We start from the raw sequence: 15,890 nt of genomic DNA, 5'->3' as shown, positions 1-15,890 counted from the left end.
CAGCAATGGCATCACTTTGACCTCTGCTTCCACCATCACATATCCTTCTCTCTGGCACTCCTGCCTCCCATAAGGACTCTTGTGATTACACTGAGCCCACCTGAATAACCCAGGATAATCTTTCCATTTAAAGATCCTTAATCAAGTCTCCAATATTCCTTTTACTGGGTAAGGTTACATATTCATAGATTGAGGGGATTAGGACATGGGCATCTCTGGGGCCATTATTCTGCCTACCACAGGAGGGGGAAGGTTGCTTTGCCGGTCCTAATCCCCACCCAGACATCCTGTCCCAGGACTGAGGGGTCACTAGAGGGGATCAGGCTGCTGTCTGGCCAACACTCTGGCTGGGGGTTGGCTGGAGCCCAGAGCTCCAGGAAACCTGGCGCCTGCCCCTGCTGCCGCCAAGAACAGCCTGTACTCCGGTGTGGCCACTGTGCAGAGATCAGGTGCCCTTGAGCTCTCGAAGTGGCTATGGCTCAACTTGAACAGCTGCTTGGCTTAGGTGGGAGCCCAGGCCCTCATAGCTTCTTCTCCCTGGTGATCAGAATTTGTGAGCTACAGTCAGGTATGATGTGAACCACATGGGAAATTCCAGTTACATTCTAGAAGACACAAACACTGTTAGCTTATTGGTAGACATTTACTGAGCATGGGGTATACTAGACCCAAGGGGACCCCAGAGAGGTGAGAGAGCCAGGAAAGCTTCCAAATTCATGGGGGCAGAATGGCATTGGCACTGGTAGAAGTGGGCTAGGGGATGGCAGGGAGAACACAGAAGTCAGGGTGGGTGTTGGAAGGAATTTGTATTGGAGTTTGAAGGAGAGGATTATCTGGACTGGAAGTGGTAGGCAAGGGACTCCTGATGAATGCACCACCCAGGCAAAGGGAAGGAGGGGTGTTTGGAGATGGAGAGTTCTGTAGGAAGGCTGGAGTCCAGGGCAGTGGAAAAAAGAATCCAAATGTGGATGTGGAGGGACACGCTGGCCTGCATAAGTTAGAGCAATTCTCAAAGCCCGTCAGCAGGGGAACACTTTGTTCAGATGGATGCTTACTCAGAGCACTGATGGGTTTTGGGAGGGCTCCTTAGGACCCTTCCCACAGCCACCTTCCCCCACCTCTTCAGACCTGAACTCTGCAGGACAGAGACCACACTCAGGTCACACAGAGCCAGCCAAGGGTTTAGGGCAGGGATTGGGAGAAGTAATGGCCAGGGTCCAGGCAGGGATGGGGGAGAGCATAAAGGGTACATTTCAATAAAACAGCTGGATGGGCCCCATGGAGAAAGCCATGGCAAAGTCTCAGTTTCCTTAACTGTCAGAAGAGGGGATGGAATAGCTCTTCCAGAGTATATCCACCAGGACCTCCTACACCTTCTGCCCATGCTCGGGGCTCTGGCTGAAGGAGGCTGGGCAGGCAGCAGGCACATCCCTCAAGACCTCAGGGGCCTGCAGAGTCTGGACTCCCTCATCAACCCCGCATCCTCAGCCCCACATTCTCCTACCGTCTGTCTCCAGGGCTCCATGACACATGCTAAAGGATGCAGCTTGTCTCTGGCTCTGGTCCCAGGTAGGAGGGAGGAGACAGCAGGTAAGACTGGCTTTCTCCGGGCTGGGGCCCCTGGCTGCTCTGGCCTGGACCTCGGGGTGCTCAGGCCCTGGTGAGGAGGGAGAGAGGGACTGAGGGGAGAACTGGCTACCAGGCTACTGGCCTCTTGGTGGCTCCATCTCCAGAGGGCAGGGAGAAGTCAAGAGCTCAGACTGAAGTCCCTGTCTTCCTGCATTTCCAGACTTCCGTGTCTCTGCCTGCCTTGTGCTTGTGCCAAGCATGAGACACATGCATGATGGTACAGAGTGCTCTTTATTCTGCCCTCCAAGGCGGGCAATGAAAACGCTCACAGTGCCCCACGAAAGGTGTAGCTCATGGGCTCTTTGAAATCATCACATTAAGATAAAGTACTTGGTCCCATTCATCAGACTTGGAAGCCAAGGCTGTGAGAGGTGAAGTCATCTGCTCAAGGTCATGGCCTAGTATGGGGCAGATGCCGGGATCTGTACCCAGGCTGATGCAGTCAAGCAGTAGCTGCAAAATTGAGGCTCAGCCCTACCAGTCCACTTGGCCTGAACCTCTTTCCCAGGGGTATCAAGGCACATGGGAAGAACTTCTCCCCAAGGGTAGCTGCTGCTTCAGTGACACTAGCTGCCCCTACACTGTCCTCCCCATCATTATGTTCTCTTGAGAAGCTATATCCACATGCTTAACAAGACTTTTTTACTCAGTAGTGGGCCTGAAGCCAGGAGGATGAGACCACCAGGGAAGCCATCATTGGTTGAGGTGTGGCTGAGGCTGTAAGACAAGGAGGCAACAGACTGCTAGGTCAGGGCAGCTGCCCTGAGATGCTGCAGAAGACAGCAAAAGCCAAAGGACAAAGGTGGGAGGTGGGAAGGGCAATAGTGGTGAGGCAGGCAGAGGTCTGAGAGCACATGGGGGCTCTGAAAGCCCACCCTGTCCCTCCAGGTTCCTTTCGGAGCAGCCATAAGAGGAAGTCCCTGGTTCCTCAAAGGAAGCCAGAGGCAGCCTGAGGTCCATGCAGCTGGGGCAAAGAGCAGGATACAGGGGTTCCTGGGAACTGCAGTGTGGTCTCTGCTAAGGCAAAGGCAACCCCCAGCCATAGCTGGAGAGTCACTTGGGCCAGACATGACTCCAGCAATACAGACTCCCCCAAGGCAGGGACCTAACTTCGCAGTTCCATTTGGCCTCCTCCCATCATGGGACTTCAAGGAGACACATCTTGTCTTGGGGAGTCCTTGCCTGGTAACTGGGCATTGAAATACCAGCTCTACACACTTCGCCTGGCTGAAGGAGAGTAAAGTGATGCTGCCACCTTGTACTGGCTCTGGAGTCAGAAGAGCCAGCTTCTCACAGGGAAGGGAACTGCCCAAGACTCCACTGAAAGACATAGCTCTGAAATCCAGCATCCTGGCTCCACCATAGCATGCTGCCCACCAGACCACACTGCCTCTGGCCACCACTCTACCAGGTCAGGCTCTTGAGAGTGCTAGGTTGAGGAGATGGGAGGGGAATCCAACAGAAGGAGCCAACCTAGTCTGCCATGTTCCCCAGACCCCACCTGATGCAGGCCAATACCAACACCTGCCAACCTGGAGGTTTCCTGTTGCTGTGGACAGAAGGGCTGGGCCTTCAGGCTTCCTCGTAGCAACAAGTCTGCAGACTAGAGCTGGGGTGGAGGTCATAACCTAGTGCCTATTCTGTCTCAGCTTCTCTTTTTTTTTTTTTCAGGCCGCATTTGTGGCATATGGAAGTTCCCAGGCCAGGAGTCGAATCAGAGCTACAGCTGCCAGCCTAACCACAGCAACGCCAGATCTGAGCCGGATCTGTGACCTACGCCATAGCTCACAGCAACGCTGGATCCTTAACCCACTGATCGAGGCCAGGGATTGAACCCATATCCCCATGGATTCTAGTTGGGCTCATTGCTGCTGAGTCACAAAGGGAACTTCCTGTCCCAATTTCTCACTCTCCCCAGCCCCAACCAGGAACAGATGGATTATCAGAAACTCCAAAGCTGACATGACCAGGTGGGGCCTGCCAGCCAGCCCTGCTAGGTCAGAAGGAAGCTCTTACCCCCAAGCACTGCTTAGGGGCAAGAGGTCAGGGTATCCACAAATCACAATAACAAATCATTAAGTCATCACTCACTGTTTTCTTGCCACTTTATTGGCCACATCTCTCAATATTCCCAGAGCAGTTCCACCCACAGAGACCCAGCAACCTTCCCTGGCCACACATTGTGATGGAGCCAGACTGAGAACCTCGGTCCGCTCAGCTCCTGAGCAGGACTGTGGGTGCCCTTGCACTTGGCTCCCCCAGGAAGGATACCCCCACCTTAGCTTCTACCCCTACATTTCCTAGAAATGTAGAGCATGGGGAATCACAGAGCATCTGGGGTTCTGAAGCATCCACCTCCCTCCAAGTAGCATTCCAGGAAGAAGTGTCATTCAGGCACTCTGGCAGGTCGGGGCCTTGGCCAGGCATCCACAAGACAACCATGCTATGGCTCAGACCTCCGGATATGTAGGAACCGGGGCCTAAGGAGACAGGGACAATGGGTCAGTTACTGCCTGGGCCCTGGGGACTGAGCAGGGAGTGGGAATCTCAGAGCTGTGATAGTCTGAGTGGAAGGACCAGTATGGCTGTGAGGGTGGGGGGAAAGTGGAGTCTCACCTCCCACAGAAGTCCCTGCGCACAGCCACAAGATTGAGGGACAGGTCAGGCCGGCTCTGGAGCCAGCTGCCGATGAGCTCTGGGTGTCTTGGGTCCACTTCTAAGAAGATGCTTCTACATGGAGCATAAATGAGTCAATTCAGCTGGGCAGGGCTGGACCTGCACTTCTGGGTTACCTGAGCTGGGAGAGGTGGCAGCAGGATGACAGCCAGGGCAGGCCCAATATACGATGGGAGAGGAGGAGGCTGCTAATGTCAGACCCAGGAGATGCCCCATCCATACCCAGAGTCCTTCAGGAGTCGAGGTGCCAAGGCCAGGATGTGGGTAATGATATCCATGCCCTCCTCCCCACCATCCAGGGCAGTTGGGTCTTCATAGCTGAAGGAAAAAACAGTAGGAGTGAGGGCCTGGGATGGGGTATCTGAAAAGTACAGAGATGCTAAAAGGGCTTCCACAAAGAGGGCTCTGAGGAACTTACATTCTGGGCTGAGAGGAAGGTCTGAGGGGAACCCCAAATGATGGCAACTTCAATCCCCCTATCTCCAAAATGCAGCCTTCCACTGGTCAGTGCTCGGTGTGCTCAGTGAATCTCATTGACTGACAGCGCCTGGGGCATGAGGGTCTCCCCAAAGCAAGGATGGTCCTATTCTTGGCCTAGGGAGGTCTAGAGCTAGCTCTGACCACTCCTGAGAGCCAGGAATGGGGGAGCCAGCACCCCAAACCCAATCGCACTGCCTCATCTGGAGACTCCTGGGCTACCCCTGGTTCTCAGCCTCCTTGAGAGAGGATGGCTCAGTACAAAGTCTGGAGTAGGGGCTTGGTTCCAGCTCTTCTGCTAACCCCTCACATGAGCTTGGAGAAGACACCTTCCCTCTGTGGTCCTCAGTTTTCTGGAAAATGATATACTCATCTGAGTACCTTCTATGTACTGTGCATTGCATCTAATATTTTAGTCATCATTGAGTCCTGCCCAAGGCCCTGCAAAGCTCTACCAGTCCCCTTTCAGAGGCAGGAAGCTGAGGCTCAGGGAGGTTCAGCGGTCTTGAGTGGGAAGGCATAAGCTAAACCCACACAGGTCTGTGGGGTTCCAGAGTGAACCCCTCTTTCAACACCACTGCCCCTTTCAGCCCCCGCAGCCTCCCTGTCCCTCCCTCCCAATGTTTTGGTCCTCAAGGGCAGACCTCTCCCACTAAGCCTTCTCAGGTCTAGCCTCCCTGATCTACCCCACACCTGAGGATCTCAGGGGCCAGCTGCTCCATGTCCCGGTGGAAGACGTAGGGAGGGTTGCTGATGACCAGGTCCACGGGGCTCCAGGGTAGAAGGTGCACCCAGTTCTGCTCTGCAGTCAAAGGGAACACATGGCAGAGAATGGGAGGTAAAGGGTGGCAGCTCCACACACCACCATGTTCCTTGAGTAATCCCTCTCCCCTAGCCACACCTTGGGCCTGTATCTGGACCCAATAACCTAGACTTGCAGATTGGTGCCCAGGGTCCTCAGCCAGCAGCCTGGCTGGGAGTGTATATGCTCTAACATGGCAGTTCTCCCTCCAGAGTGTCCCTGTCCTCTCTCTTCCTGTTGGAAATCTTCTCAATAAGCAAGACTCAGCTCAAATGCCACCTTCGGGAAGCCATGTCTGATTGCCTGGGCAAAGAAAGAGCCTCTGTCCTCTAAGTCCCATGGGCCTTGCCACACTCTGCCTCACAGCTAGCATGGATGGAGTTTATGGAGGGCAGGCCTGGCCTCAGTCAGTCAATCCCTAGTGGCACTGTTTACTGGTCCCTCCCTATGCCCGGTGCTATATGGATCCCACTCCATGGAGGGGGCACATGAAGCTCAAGGATCCTACAGGCAAATGATGGGGCTGGAGCTGGAGTCACAACCCCAAAGTCACTCTGCAAAGGCCGCAGTCAAGTCATGCTATGCCTGAGCCAGGCAGGGCTGGGGGGACACTCAGGTATTTTGGTCCCAAAGGCTTTCTCTTGAGTTTCTGCTTATCTCTTGACAGCAAGCAAGTCCTAACTAAATTTATTAGTTATGGGGGATATGAAAGGCAAGAAAGACCCTGTGGCTGGTCCCTTCATAGGTCAGGTCAGCCCAGGAGGTAACAGGGACTGACCTTTCCTCAACAAGGATTAGTCTGAGATACTCTGTGTTAGAGAGAGACAGAGAGAGAAGCAAAAAGAGACACCGTGTGTGTGTGTGTGTGTGCGTGTGTGCGTGTGTGTGTGTGTGTGTGTGTGTGTGTGTGTGCATGAGTGAAGGCTGGGGAAGCCCTTCCTCCATCTCTGCAGTATGCTCCATTCACCCAGCAGCATCTATACCCAGGATCCCCACCCAGAGAAGATGCATGGAGAAGGTACCTAAGGTCACATCGAGCGGGATGATCCGAATCCTGTCCTGTAACTGAAGCCTGAAGCAACAGGAAAGCAAAGGTGAGCATGGGATGGGGGCGGGGAGATCAGGGAAGGCAGGCTCCTACCCTTGGCTACAAATACTGGGAGAATAAACCCTCCTTAGACTGGCAAGATACAGGTGTCCACTGTCCATCTGTAAACCTGTGGGACCTACGCTAGGCCACCTCCACTGCCTCTTCCTTCGTGGGTATGGACATCGGTGGGTTTGATACCTGGACAGGGGTTGAGATCAGGCCCCCAAATCTGCCTCCCACAACTCTGCCCCCCTACCTCTGGGCATTCTCATGGGTCAGGCAGATGGCAGCTTCTCCCTTGTCCACAGCAATGACTTGGCTCTGTCCCAAGAACAAACAAGGTATGTGGGAGGCAGGGTGCTTGGAGAGGCCAGGCCTGGGACCAGAGCCCTCTTTGAATCCCCTACCAGAAGAGAAGGGAAATACACAGTACTTTTCCCTGTCTGTGATTGGGGGCTGGCCAGATGGAAGGGGAAGGGACTTAGAGGCTGTGACCGTGGTGGGCTGGGGCAGCTCTCTCCTCCCCCTGCTTCATTTCCCCTCAAGCACTTCTAGCAGAGATGGATTGGGGAAGGATCAGCAGGAGGGACGGGGTCAGTTACAGCCTAGAGAGGGTCGGGTGGGGGTATGCACAGGGGGCTCACCTCGGGGAGCTTGCTCAGCAGGCTGAGGGAGATAGCTCCTGATCCACAGCCCACCTCTAGGATGAGGGGGCCGCCATGGGCTCCCACCACATGGGGCCTCTGGGTCACCTCCTCTAGCACCCATTCAACCAGCTCCTGCAAGGAAGAGAGATCTGAATCAGAGTTGGTGCTGACTGGCCCCTGGGGGTCTTGGCACAGAGGTGCAAACACAGGTAGCCCCACGAAGGAGTGGGATAAAGCCAGACTGATCTTGGCATCAGCTGGGGCCATGGGGAGGTCACTGTGCTTCTCCATTTCCCTATCTGTAAACTTGAGCCCAGTTGAAGATAACTCATTGTGGGGCTGGAGAGGTTAAACAGAACCACATTCACGGAGACTGGTACATGGTATGTGTTCAGTAAGGTCCCTGCTAAACCCGTTACAGATATGCTCTTGTTTTGTGCTCACAGCAATGCTAAGAATCATACCTTATGGTCCCCAGATACCCCCTCTGGGCCTGGCCCTGCTTCCAGAGCTTTCCCTGAATTAATCTGTTGGATCATCACAACCAGCCCATAAGGAAAGTGAAGCCAGGGGTCAAGGCCCTGACTAGAGCCCAGCCTATAGCTCACAGTGGCCAAGAATCAGGGATTGATGTGTCCCTAGCTTCCTCAGAGCCTCCCCAGAGAGGTTCCAAGGCCAAACAGACAGAGGGGCAGAAGGAAGGCACAGTCCTACCTGAGCCCCATATTGGAAGGGGGCTGTGGCATACATAGGGCTTGAAGTAAGTGGGTATGATATGGTGGGAGTTGCATAACTGCACTATACCTGCCTTGGTGGCAGAGGGACACTTCCCGATACTGTCACTTTGGAAACAACAGAGTCTCACCCACCCATCTACCACCTGCAGACTGCATGGAAGCCAAAATAGTTTGGAGGTCAGGATGGAGGGCTGCTGTTCAATAGCCAAAATGTTTCTCAACATCAGTAGAGTGGGGGCCCAAGTAGCTAAGCATGGAGCAGGGAAACAGAAGTGCGGTTCCTTCTCAAAGCCGTCCCTTTGGATGAGGGCAGGAGAGGACCCCCTGGAAGCTGAGGACTCTTGGGGTTCCAGGCAGGGCTGGCTCAGGGAATGAGGGGAGGGGTCAGCAAATGGTTGTTTCCCTCATCTGAAAGAGCCTGTTTCCTCCAGGCTCTCTGAACCATGACTTTCCTCACTGTGGATCTAAGAGCTAGGATGGGGTGTGTCTCTCCCACCAGAGAGAAGGCTCCATGATGGAAAGACCAGGGATCTAACCTGTCTGAGTGGGTCCCGCTCAGGCAGAGCTTGGCCCACAGAGGGGTCTCTTGGCTACTTTTTAAGTGCTGGGCAAGCTCTTCCCGTGGCAAGTGGCCTCGGAAAGCTACCCTCTGAGCCTCAGACCTCCAGGTCCCCTCAAGCCCCATTGTCATAGTCAGGCCCCAGTGGAGCAGAAGGCTCCAGATCACTCAGACCCATTTTCTACAGAAGCTCCTCAGTGCTGAGTCCCCAAAAGTATTTCATTTTTCTAGGCTCCCAACCCAGGAGCAAAGCTCAACTTTCCCCAGAGTAGCAAGTTCAAGGCAGGTAGAAGTTGGCCACGGGGTCCAACCTATCCTGTTCCAAGGCCCTTGGGTGCCAAACAAGCCACTGCCTATGGGTAAGACAGCCTGTCTTCAGGCAGAAGGCATCCCCTCACTCACTCCCAGCAGCCCTGTACCAGGCACTACTGGAGAACTGGGGTGCTGGCAACAGGCTGGGCCAGCAGCACTGGGACCAGCACAGAGTGAGCAGTCTAGGGCTGTGGCCAAGAGCCTGCGGTCTCAGTGGTGAGGCCATGTACTGCGTGGTCAGGTAGACAGTTGAGACTTGTAAGGGGCATGAACTTCTCTTGGTTTCCTGGCCACACACAGACCTCCTCTGGCTGGAGAATGACCCCTTAGTCAACCACACTGGCCAGCCGCACCTCACAGACATCCTGACCTCAGAGCACACACCACATGTGTGAACGGCCACCATGGACAGGGTGTGAAGCTGAGAGACTGAGCCATCACTGCCACCAGTACCCCCTTGCCTCCCGCTTCCACTCCAGATCACGAGGGGGATCATCTTGGCTGTGGGCACCTGCTGGAGGGCAGGAGTAGAGACCATTACCAACAAGTTCAGAAACTCTTCCTCACCCGGTAAAGAACCTCTTCAGCCTAAAGCTGGTGGTTCCTTGGGCGAGGCTGAAACTGAGTTGGTCATAGGCCCAGGGCACCTCTTCCAGATGAACCAGAGAAGGATCCAAGAACACAGCGGGGTGGGTGCAGAGGGGTATGTGGGAAGGAGGCAAAGAGCAGGCAGCTATCAGCTCTGCCTGAAGCCACTGCCTCAACAGGCCTCCATACCCCTCAAGAGGCTGGCCCAAGGTCTCAGAAGGACCTGAGTGCTGTGAGCACTCTCATTCAGATTACACACTTAACGGGGAGCCCCAGGAAAGTGGCAGTGCCTCCTTCAAGCTAATCACAGACAGAACACTGAGCCTGCCTCACCTCACCACGCTAGGCAAGAATAGCTCACGCTTCCAGCCTTGGGTTTCCTACTGTACACACCACTAGGCTGGGGACGGAGCCACCTTCCCACCCCCAGGGAAAACCCAGGCCGCATGCCGCCTACAACTCTGCATTTCAGAATTCTGCACCCATCATTAGAAATCACTCTTCAAAGGATGGAGAGAATGCAGGCACCATGGTCCTCCCCTGTACTCATTCTCCCCACTCCCTGCCACAGGCCACGTCCTCTCAAGTTCTTGGTAAGGCACCCCCCAGTGCGGCTTCACATTGGGGTGAACATGGCAAGTTCTGAGAAATGTCTGTACAGTGAGACAAGAACCTGGCCTTGCAACCGCAGCCTCCCTCCTCTCCCCACCCCTTGCAGCAGAGCTGCTCTCTTGGCCTAGACCCACCCAGGAAAGGGAGGGAGGTGCCCACATGGAAGCCGGAAGTTCACACTCAGACATGGTTGATGCCAGGTCAGCTCTGAAGGGACTCAAAGGTCATCATGGTAGCTTCCCTCCCATGCCCTAATCCTTGGCCACCTAGGGGATAATGAGTGACCTCCTAGCCAGAGGTTGCACGTGTGGAGGGGCCACAGGCTGGCCTTTCTAAAGCCTGCAGGCAGCAGGCCACACCCTGCTCTGAGTCTCTGCAGCTGTCCTAGCCCATCCCATCCCAAAAGGGGCAGCCCTGTGTGAGGCAGGAGGCCCTGATCCAGGAGTCAGGATATCCAAGTGCTGTCCCCATGCTCTCTGCCATGGCAGCCCTGTGACTTTAGCAAGGTCTCAGACTCGCCACTGTCCCTGTCCTGACACTGGCCAGTAAGGCAAGGACCTGGTCTCCCAGCCACATGATGTAGGGGGCAAGTGGGGTCAGAGGGTTTCTTGGCTGGTGGAGAGGGCTGGGAAAGTGAGGAGGGGCTCCAGGTCCATGGCTGGGGCAGGTCTGATTGCTCCCAGGAATGTGCGTGCCTTTCTAGAAACACCTCTTCTCGGAACCTGGTGCCTTTTGGCTTGCCCGCCAGCCCCACCCCACCCCCCACCTGCTCTGCTTTCTCTGGCTCCCAGCTCTGCCACTTACAAGGTCAGGGGGAAGCCCAGGAAGGGCCATAGAAAGCATCTTTCCTAGAATAAGGGTGACTCATGTAGAGATAGCATGCTGGGAATACACATTCCCCCATCCTAGTAATTTGAGAGACACGGGCAATTACCTGACTAGATAGTAGATGTAAAAGATAAAAGGACCCTACCAATTCCCTCGTCTGGAGGCCCAACCCTCTCATCATCTGGACCCGGAGGGGGCAGTGACCCATCCGAAGTCACAAAGCCGTACCAGGCCTCCAGATGTCCAACTGGAGCCTTCTCCACCACACCCAGGCCTCCTGAGGAGGAGAGGGGCACTTGTTTCCCATGGTTTGGGTAGGCTATAGGCCTATGAGACAGCTCCTAATGAAATGACAGGTACAGGCTGAACACTTGGTAGACAGCACTAGTTGGGATACTCTGAGCCACTGCTCACCTGGGGGCTGGGGCAGTAGCTGGGAATGTGAGGACAATTAAGGAAACCAGCAGGGACTGCTTTCTTCTTGGCCTCACCTACCCAACCAACCAGGAAGGTCACTGCCTCTAAAGGACAGCAGTCATGGGGTTCCAGCGCCCCCTGGTGGAAGCCTGGGACAAAGACAGGTGCCCTGAATCCCTTTAATCCCCATCCTGCCTAGTCCTGGTGGCACACTTACCTCTGTTTCTGGTCGAGGGATAAACACTGGGGGCACCATCTTCAGACTGAGCCCATGAAAGTCCCACTCACCAAGGATGTACTGCACCGGCATCCTGCAGAGGGGCAGCAGGGTCATCATCAGTGCCAGAGCCTCGACTCACAAGAACATGTCTAGGTTGAGAGATAGCATTTGTGGCCAGGTTTCTGGTAGGGTCACATCTCCTATGCCCGGAACTCCTAGCCAAGGGCTTCCTATTTACTACCATGCCCTCTCTCTCATCACTCCTTCATCCCAACAGCTCCCCAGTCCCTGGATACTTTATTCCTTCCTGACCAGGAACTTGGTGGGGCTGGAGGAATCTGAACCCTGCTCCCCACACAGAAGCCTCAGGTTTGGACCATGGGTGCTCACCTTTGCAATCGGTAGCTACTCAGCTCCTGGATATACCGCAGCTGCCAGCGGGTCAGGGGCTGGGTCAAAAGTCCTGGCCTCAGACCCTGAAACTGCCCCACAGAGAATTTGAGTGGTTGGCTCCCCAGACCCAGGTTCTTTTCTGGACAATGCCAGTGGGCCCAACACTGACCACTTTAGTCACCCCTGAACCCCTAGTTTCTGGCACACACTCTAATAGTTTATTGGGTGTATGAATAAGTATCTCCCTAAGACATTCCTTTGGAAAAATCCCATCACTCTCAGCTCATCACTCTCATGGGAGTAGAAAAGCCTGGATGTTTCTTCCTCAGGGTCCTCCCTCCCCCGCACATCCTGCCCTCTGGACAATACTGCACTTAACTGTTTTGGCTCCAAGGACATGAGCCACGATGTACTCACTGGATTCTCGGGCCTCAGGGATACCCCTTTTCTCAAAGACTGCTGTCCAGTGGCTGATCAACTCTGTGGCACTCAGCAACCCAGTGGGAGTCAGATGTGGTTGCCTCGAGCTGAAGGCACAGCCCTGAATGCCTCCCCTCCACCCCAGGGCAGATATGAGGGCCCTCAGCATTCTGCCCCAAAGTTTCACGTCTCAGTAAAGATTCCTTGACCACTCGCCAAGGTCCCCAAGTCTTGTGATGTCAGCTGCTGAGGATGGTGACTGGCCTCAGCTGGGTGGAGATGGAGAGGTCAAAGGTTCTGGGTCCTCAACATGGGTCTGGTCCTCAGATATGGCTATCCTGGAACAGGGAAGGAGAACCAGGAGAGCAGCTGAGCCTTGTGTGACCCACTCCCCGCTGACCTGTTGCCTTCATTCTCTTGCTCTATCATCACTATGACTCTGTTTTAGAGCCTGACCCACTTATTTGGGTTCTCTTGTCTTGGTCAATGATATTTTCTTCATGTTTTTTGTTAGTCTTGCTAATAAATGGGCTGGTGTGGGTCAGGGCCCAAGCTTGGGGGCTGGACAGATCTATATGACCCAGAGGGTGTGACCCCGGGAAAGCCATTATTTCTTGTCTGCGCTATTTCTTTCTTTTTTTTAAATTGAAGTATAGTTTATTTACGTTGTGTTAATTTCTGCTGTATAGCAGAGTGATTCAGTTATATATACATACATACATATTATTTTTTAAATATTCTTTTCCATTATGGTTTATCATAAAGCACTGAATATAGTTCTCTGTGCTATATATTAGGACCTTGTTGTTTATCTCCTCCCTGTATAATAGTTTACATTTGCTAACCCCAACCTCCCACTCCATCCCTCCCCCAACCCCCTCCCCCTTGGCAACCACAAGTCTGTTCTTCTTGTCCAATAGTCAGTCTCTGTTTCACAGATAGGTTCATTTGTGTCTTTTTTTTTGCTTTTTAGGGCTGCACCTGTGCATGGAAGTTCCCAGGCTAGGGGTCCAATCAGAGCTACAGCTGCTGGCCTAGGCCCAGAGTCACAGCAATGAGGGATCGAGCTGTGTCTGTGACCTAAACCAGAGCTCACAGCAACACCGGATCCTTAACCCACTGAGCAAGGCCAGGGATCAAACCCGCATCCTTATGGATTCTAGTTGGATTCGTTTCTGCTGCGCCACAACGGGAACTCCGATATTACATGCTCTTAACTAATATTACTAGGAGCAAGAGACCATCTTTGCTTGGGAGCTCTGCTTTTGACATTTTACATGTACTGTCCTTGATTTGTATGCTAAAAATCTGCCCCCTCCAAGACACCGAGCTCATCCACAAAATCTCTGCTGTAAAACTCCTGACCAGGAGTTCCTGATGTGGCACAGTGGGTTAGGAATCCAACTAAAGTGGCTCTGGTTGCTGCAGAGGCTTGGGTTTGATCCTCAGCCAGGCACAGTGGGTTAAAGGATCCAGCAGGCCGTAGCTGTGGTGCAGGTTGAAACTAATCAGATTCAATGTCTGGCCCAGGAATTTCCAAATGTCGTGGGTGCAGACATTAAAAAATTAATAATAAATACATATTAAAAAAAAACAAAAACAAAAACCTCCTCCCCAAATCCCCCCTGGTTTGGGACGTTTTGAGGGAATTACTCTGCTGTGTCCCCGTTTGCCCGGAAAAGCAATAAGGCTATTCTTTTCTCCTTCATCCAAAACTCTGCCTCAGAGATTCAATTCAGTGTGGGTGCACAAAGGCTGAGTTTTGGTCACACTCCCAATTTAATCCATAGTCCTAATCATCAGCATAAACTCAGCTAAAAAAGTGATAATTTTTGTTAATTTCATATTTAAGTTATCACAAACAAATTTAACTTAAGGTTTAAAATCAGTAGTCTTCTTTCCTCTTACAGAGATCAAGGTTCAAACTAGCCTTAACTGAATACCTGCTAAGTGCCACATCTTCAGAGACAGAGAGGAAAAGGAGACTCGGAGACGGGAAGCAACCTGCCCAAAGCTAGGAACTGTCCCACTTAAGACACAAGTCCTTCGAACTCCAGGGGCGGCTCTGTCTGCCACAGCGCTGCCACAGGAAAAAGGTGAGGCTTGAAATCAAGGGCGCAGCTGCCCCCTCAGGTCCGCACGAAGAGGTCGCCTCTCCGCAAGTCTGCCTCTTCATTTGTACAACGGGATAAGGGGAGGAGGGTAGGTCGGGAGAGTGTTGCTCATACCTGCCTGAGTTACCACCCTACTCGCCCTCCAGCGTAAAGAAACCACCGCGGGTTCAGCGCCCGGATGTGAGTAACTCGCGGTAAGCGCCCTCCAAGGCTCTGCTTCCGGGGTTGGAGCGGCTGGGAAAGGGCTCGGGTGGACCCCGCAGTCCAGCTGTAGGGTTCCTAGCGCCTCTAGGTTCCACCTCAGAAGCCGAGGCGGGCCAGTGGGGCAGGATTTGAACGCGACGCCCAATACGCCCGCGGGCGCCCCCCGTCAGAAAGTGCTTGGTAGTGTGTAGGGTCGTTCCCCGGGGGCCTGGACCAGCCAGTCTTCCTAAAGGTCATGGCAGGGATATGACTCTGGCCTCAGTAACTGCTCCGAGCTGGCGTTTGGCTACCCATCCGTGCGATGTATAGCCAGCCCAAATGGAGGCGTGTCACCAGCCAGCCCAGGGTTCGAGAATTGGGGCGCGATGCTCACGAGCGTGGTCTAAAGAAGCCGGCGAGAGAGTAGAGGGGCTCGTGGGAGGGTCCCAGCACTGGGGGCGGGTACTAATTTAAGGAGCGGGACTGGGTGTCCAGGACCTGCGGTCCAGGAGGCGCCTGGGCTCAAGGGCTGCTTTTAACCCTCTAGTTCCCGTTTTAGGGTTTGGAGCAGGGAAACTGGAAGTAGGAGACTAGGATTTGAATCCTGACTCGTCTCGAGGCTTTGTCCAGGTGCCCTTCTGTGGGCCTCAGTTGCTTTTATAAAATTCATGGTAGTGTCCTGCAAAATATGGCCTGCCAGTGCCAACCCCTCGCCCCGGAATCTATTGTTACCTACATCACGGTTAACTAAACTACTATTAAACATGCAGTTTCCCTGAACTCCATCCCAGACCCCTGATCCCCATAAACTCCTTTGAAAACCTGAGGATTAGAAAGTATCTGAAGGCTCCTCTCCAGAGGTGTTCGTGGTCCGGATGGAGGGATGTCTGTGGGCTTGCTTGGTTCCAAGTGCCCAATAATACCACTGCAATAATAATTCCAACCCGTCTCCAACTTCTCTGAAGATGAATCATTTCTAGACCAGGGTAGGTGTCCTTTACCAAGAGCCCACACACCAGAGCCCACGTGAACAGGAAACTGAGACAGAGGGAGGAGAACATCTTGCTCTAGGTCGCCAAGCTAATGGAGGGTCGATCCAGAGTTCAATATAGGCTCAAGGATCCTAGTCTAGTGCTCTCCCCAAACCTGCGTCCACCTGCGTTTGGGAAGCGCAAGTCTGTCTTGG

The 15,890-nt window shown here is 53.7% G+C and overlaps 1 protein-coding gene across 11 annotated transcripts; it reads right to left on the bottom strand.

Moving 5' to 3' along the window:
• Positions 1-3,716: 3,716 nt before the first annotated feature.
• HEMK1 (HemK methyltransferase family member 1) lies at positions 3,717-14,753 on the bottom strand. 11 transcript variants are annotated; one of them, XM_047775256.1, is made up of 11 exons: positions 14,351-14,741; positions 12,367-12,745; positions 11,985-12,076; positions 11,592-11,685; positions 7,319-7,453; positions 6,931-6,995; positions 6,607-6,656; positions 5,476-5,584; positions 4,528-4,623; positions 4,246-4,359; positions 3,717-4,109 (listed from the first exon to the last, which is right to left on the bottom strand). In XM_047775256.1, exons 2-11 carry the CDS (start codon positions 12,574-12,576, stop codon positions 4,073-4,075), a joined length of 1,002 nt encoding a protein of 333 aa, XP_047631212.1. In that variant the 5' UTR covers positions 12,577-12,745; positions 14,351-14,741; the 3' UTR covers positions 3,717-4,072. The 11 variants fall into 11 exon arrangements, 10 of the variants coding, with proteins under 10 accessions (XP_047631212.1, XP_047631206.1, XP_047631259.1 ...); XM_047775250.1 differs by having other exon boundaries at positions 14,636-14,741; XM_047775303.1 differs by lacking the exon at positions 12,367-12,745 and having other exon boundaries at positions 14,636-14,741.
• Positions 14,754-15,890: the final 1,137 nt, after the last annotated feature.

This window comes from Phacochoerus africanus, chromosome 1, assembly GCF_016906955.1.
Source record: "Phacochoerus africanus isolate WHEZ1 chromosome 1, ROS_Pafr_v1, whole genome shotgun sequence".
NCBI lineage: Eukaryota > Metazoa > Chordata > Mammalia > Artiodactyla > Suidae > Phacochoerus > Phacochoerus africanus.
The sequence above is the reverse complement of the archived record's forward strand: the minus strand, read 5'-3'. Positions and strand labels throughout refer to the sequence as shown.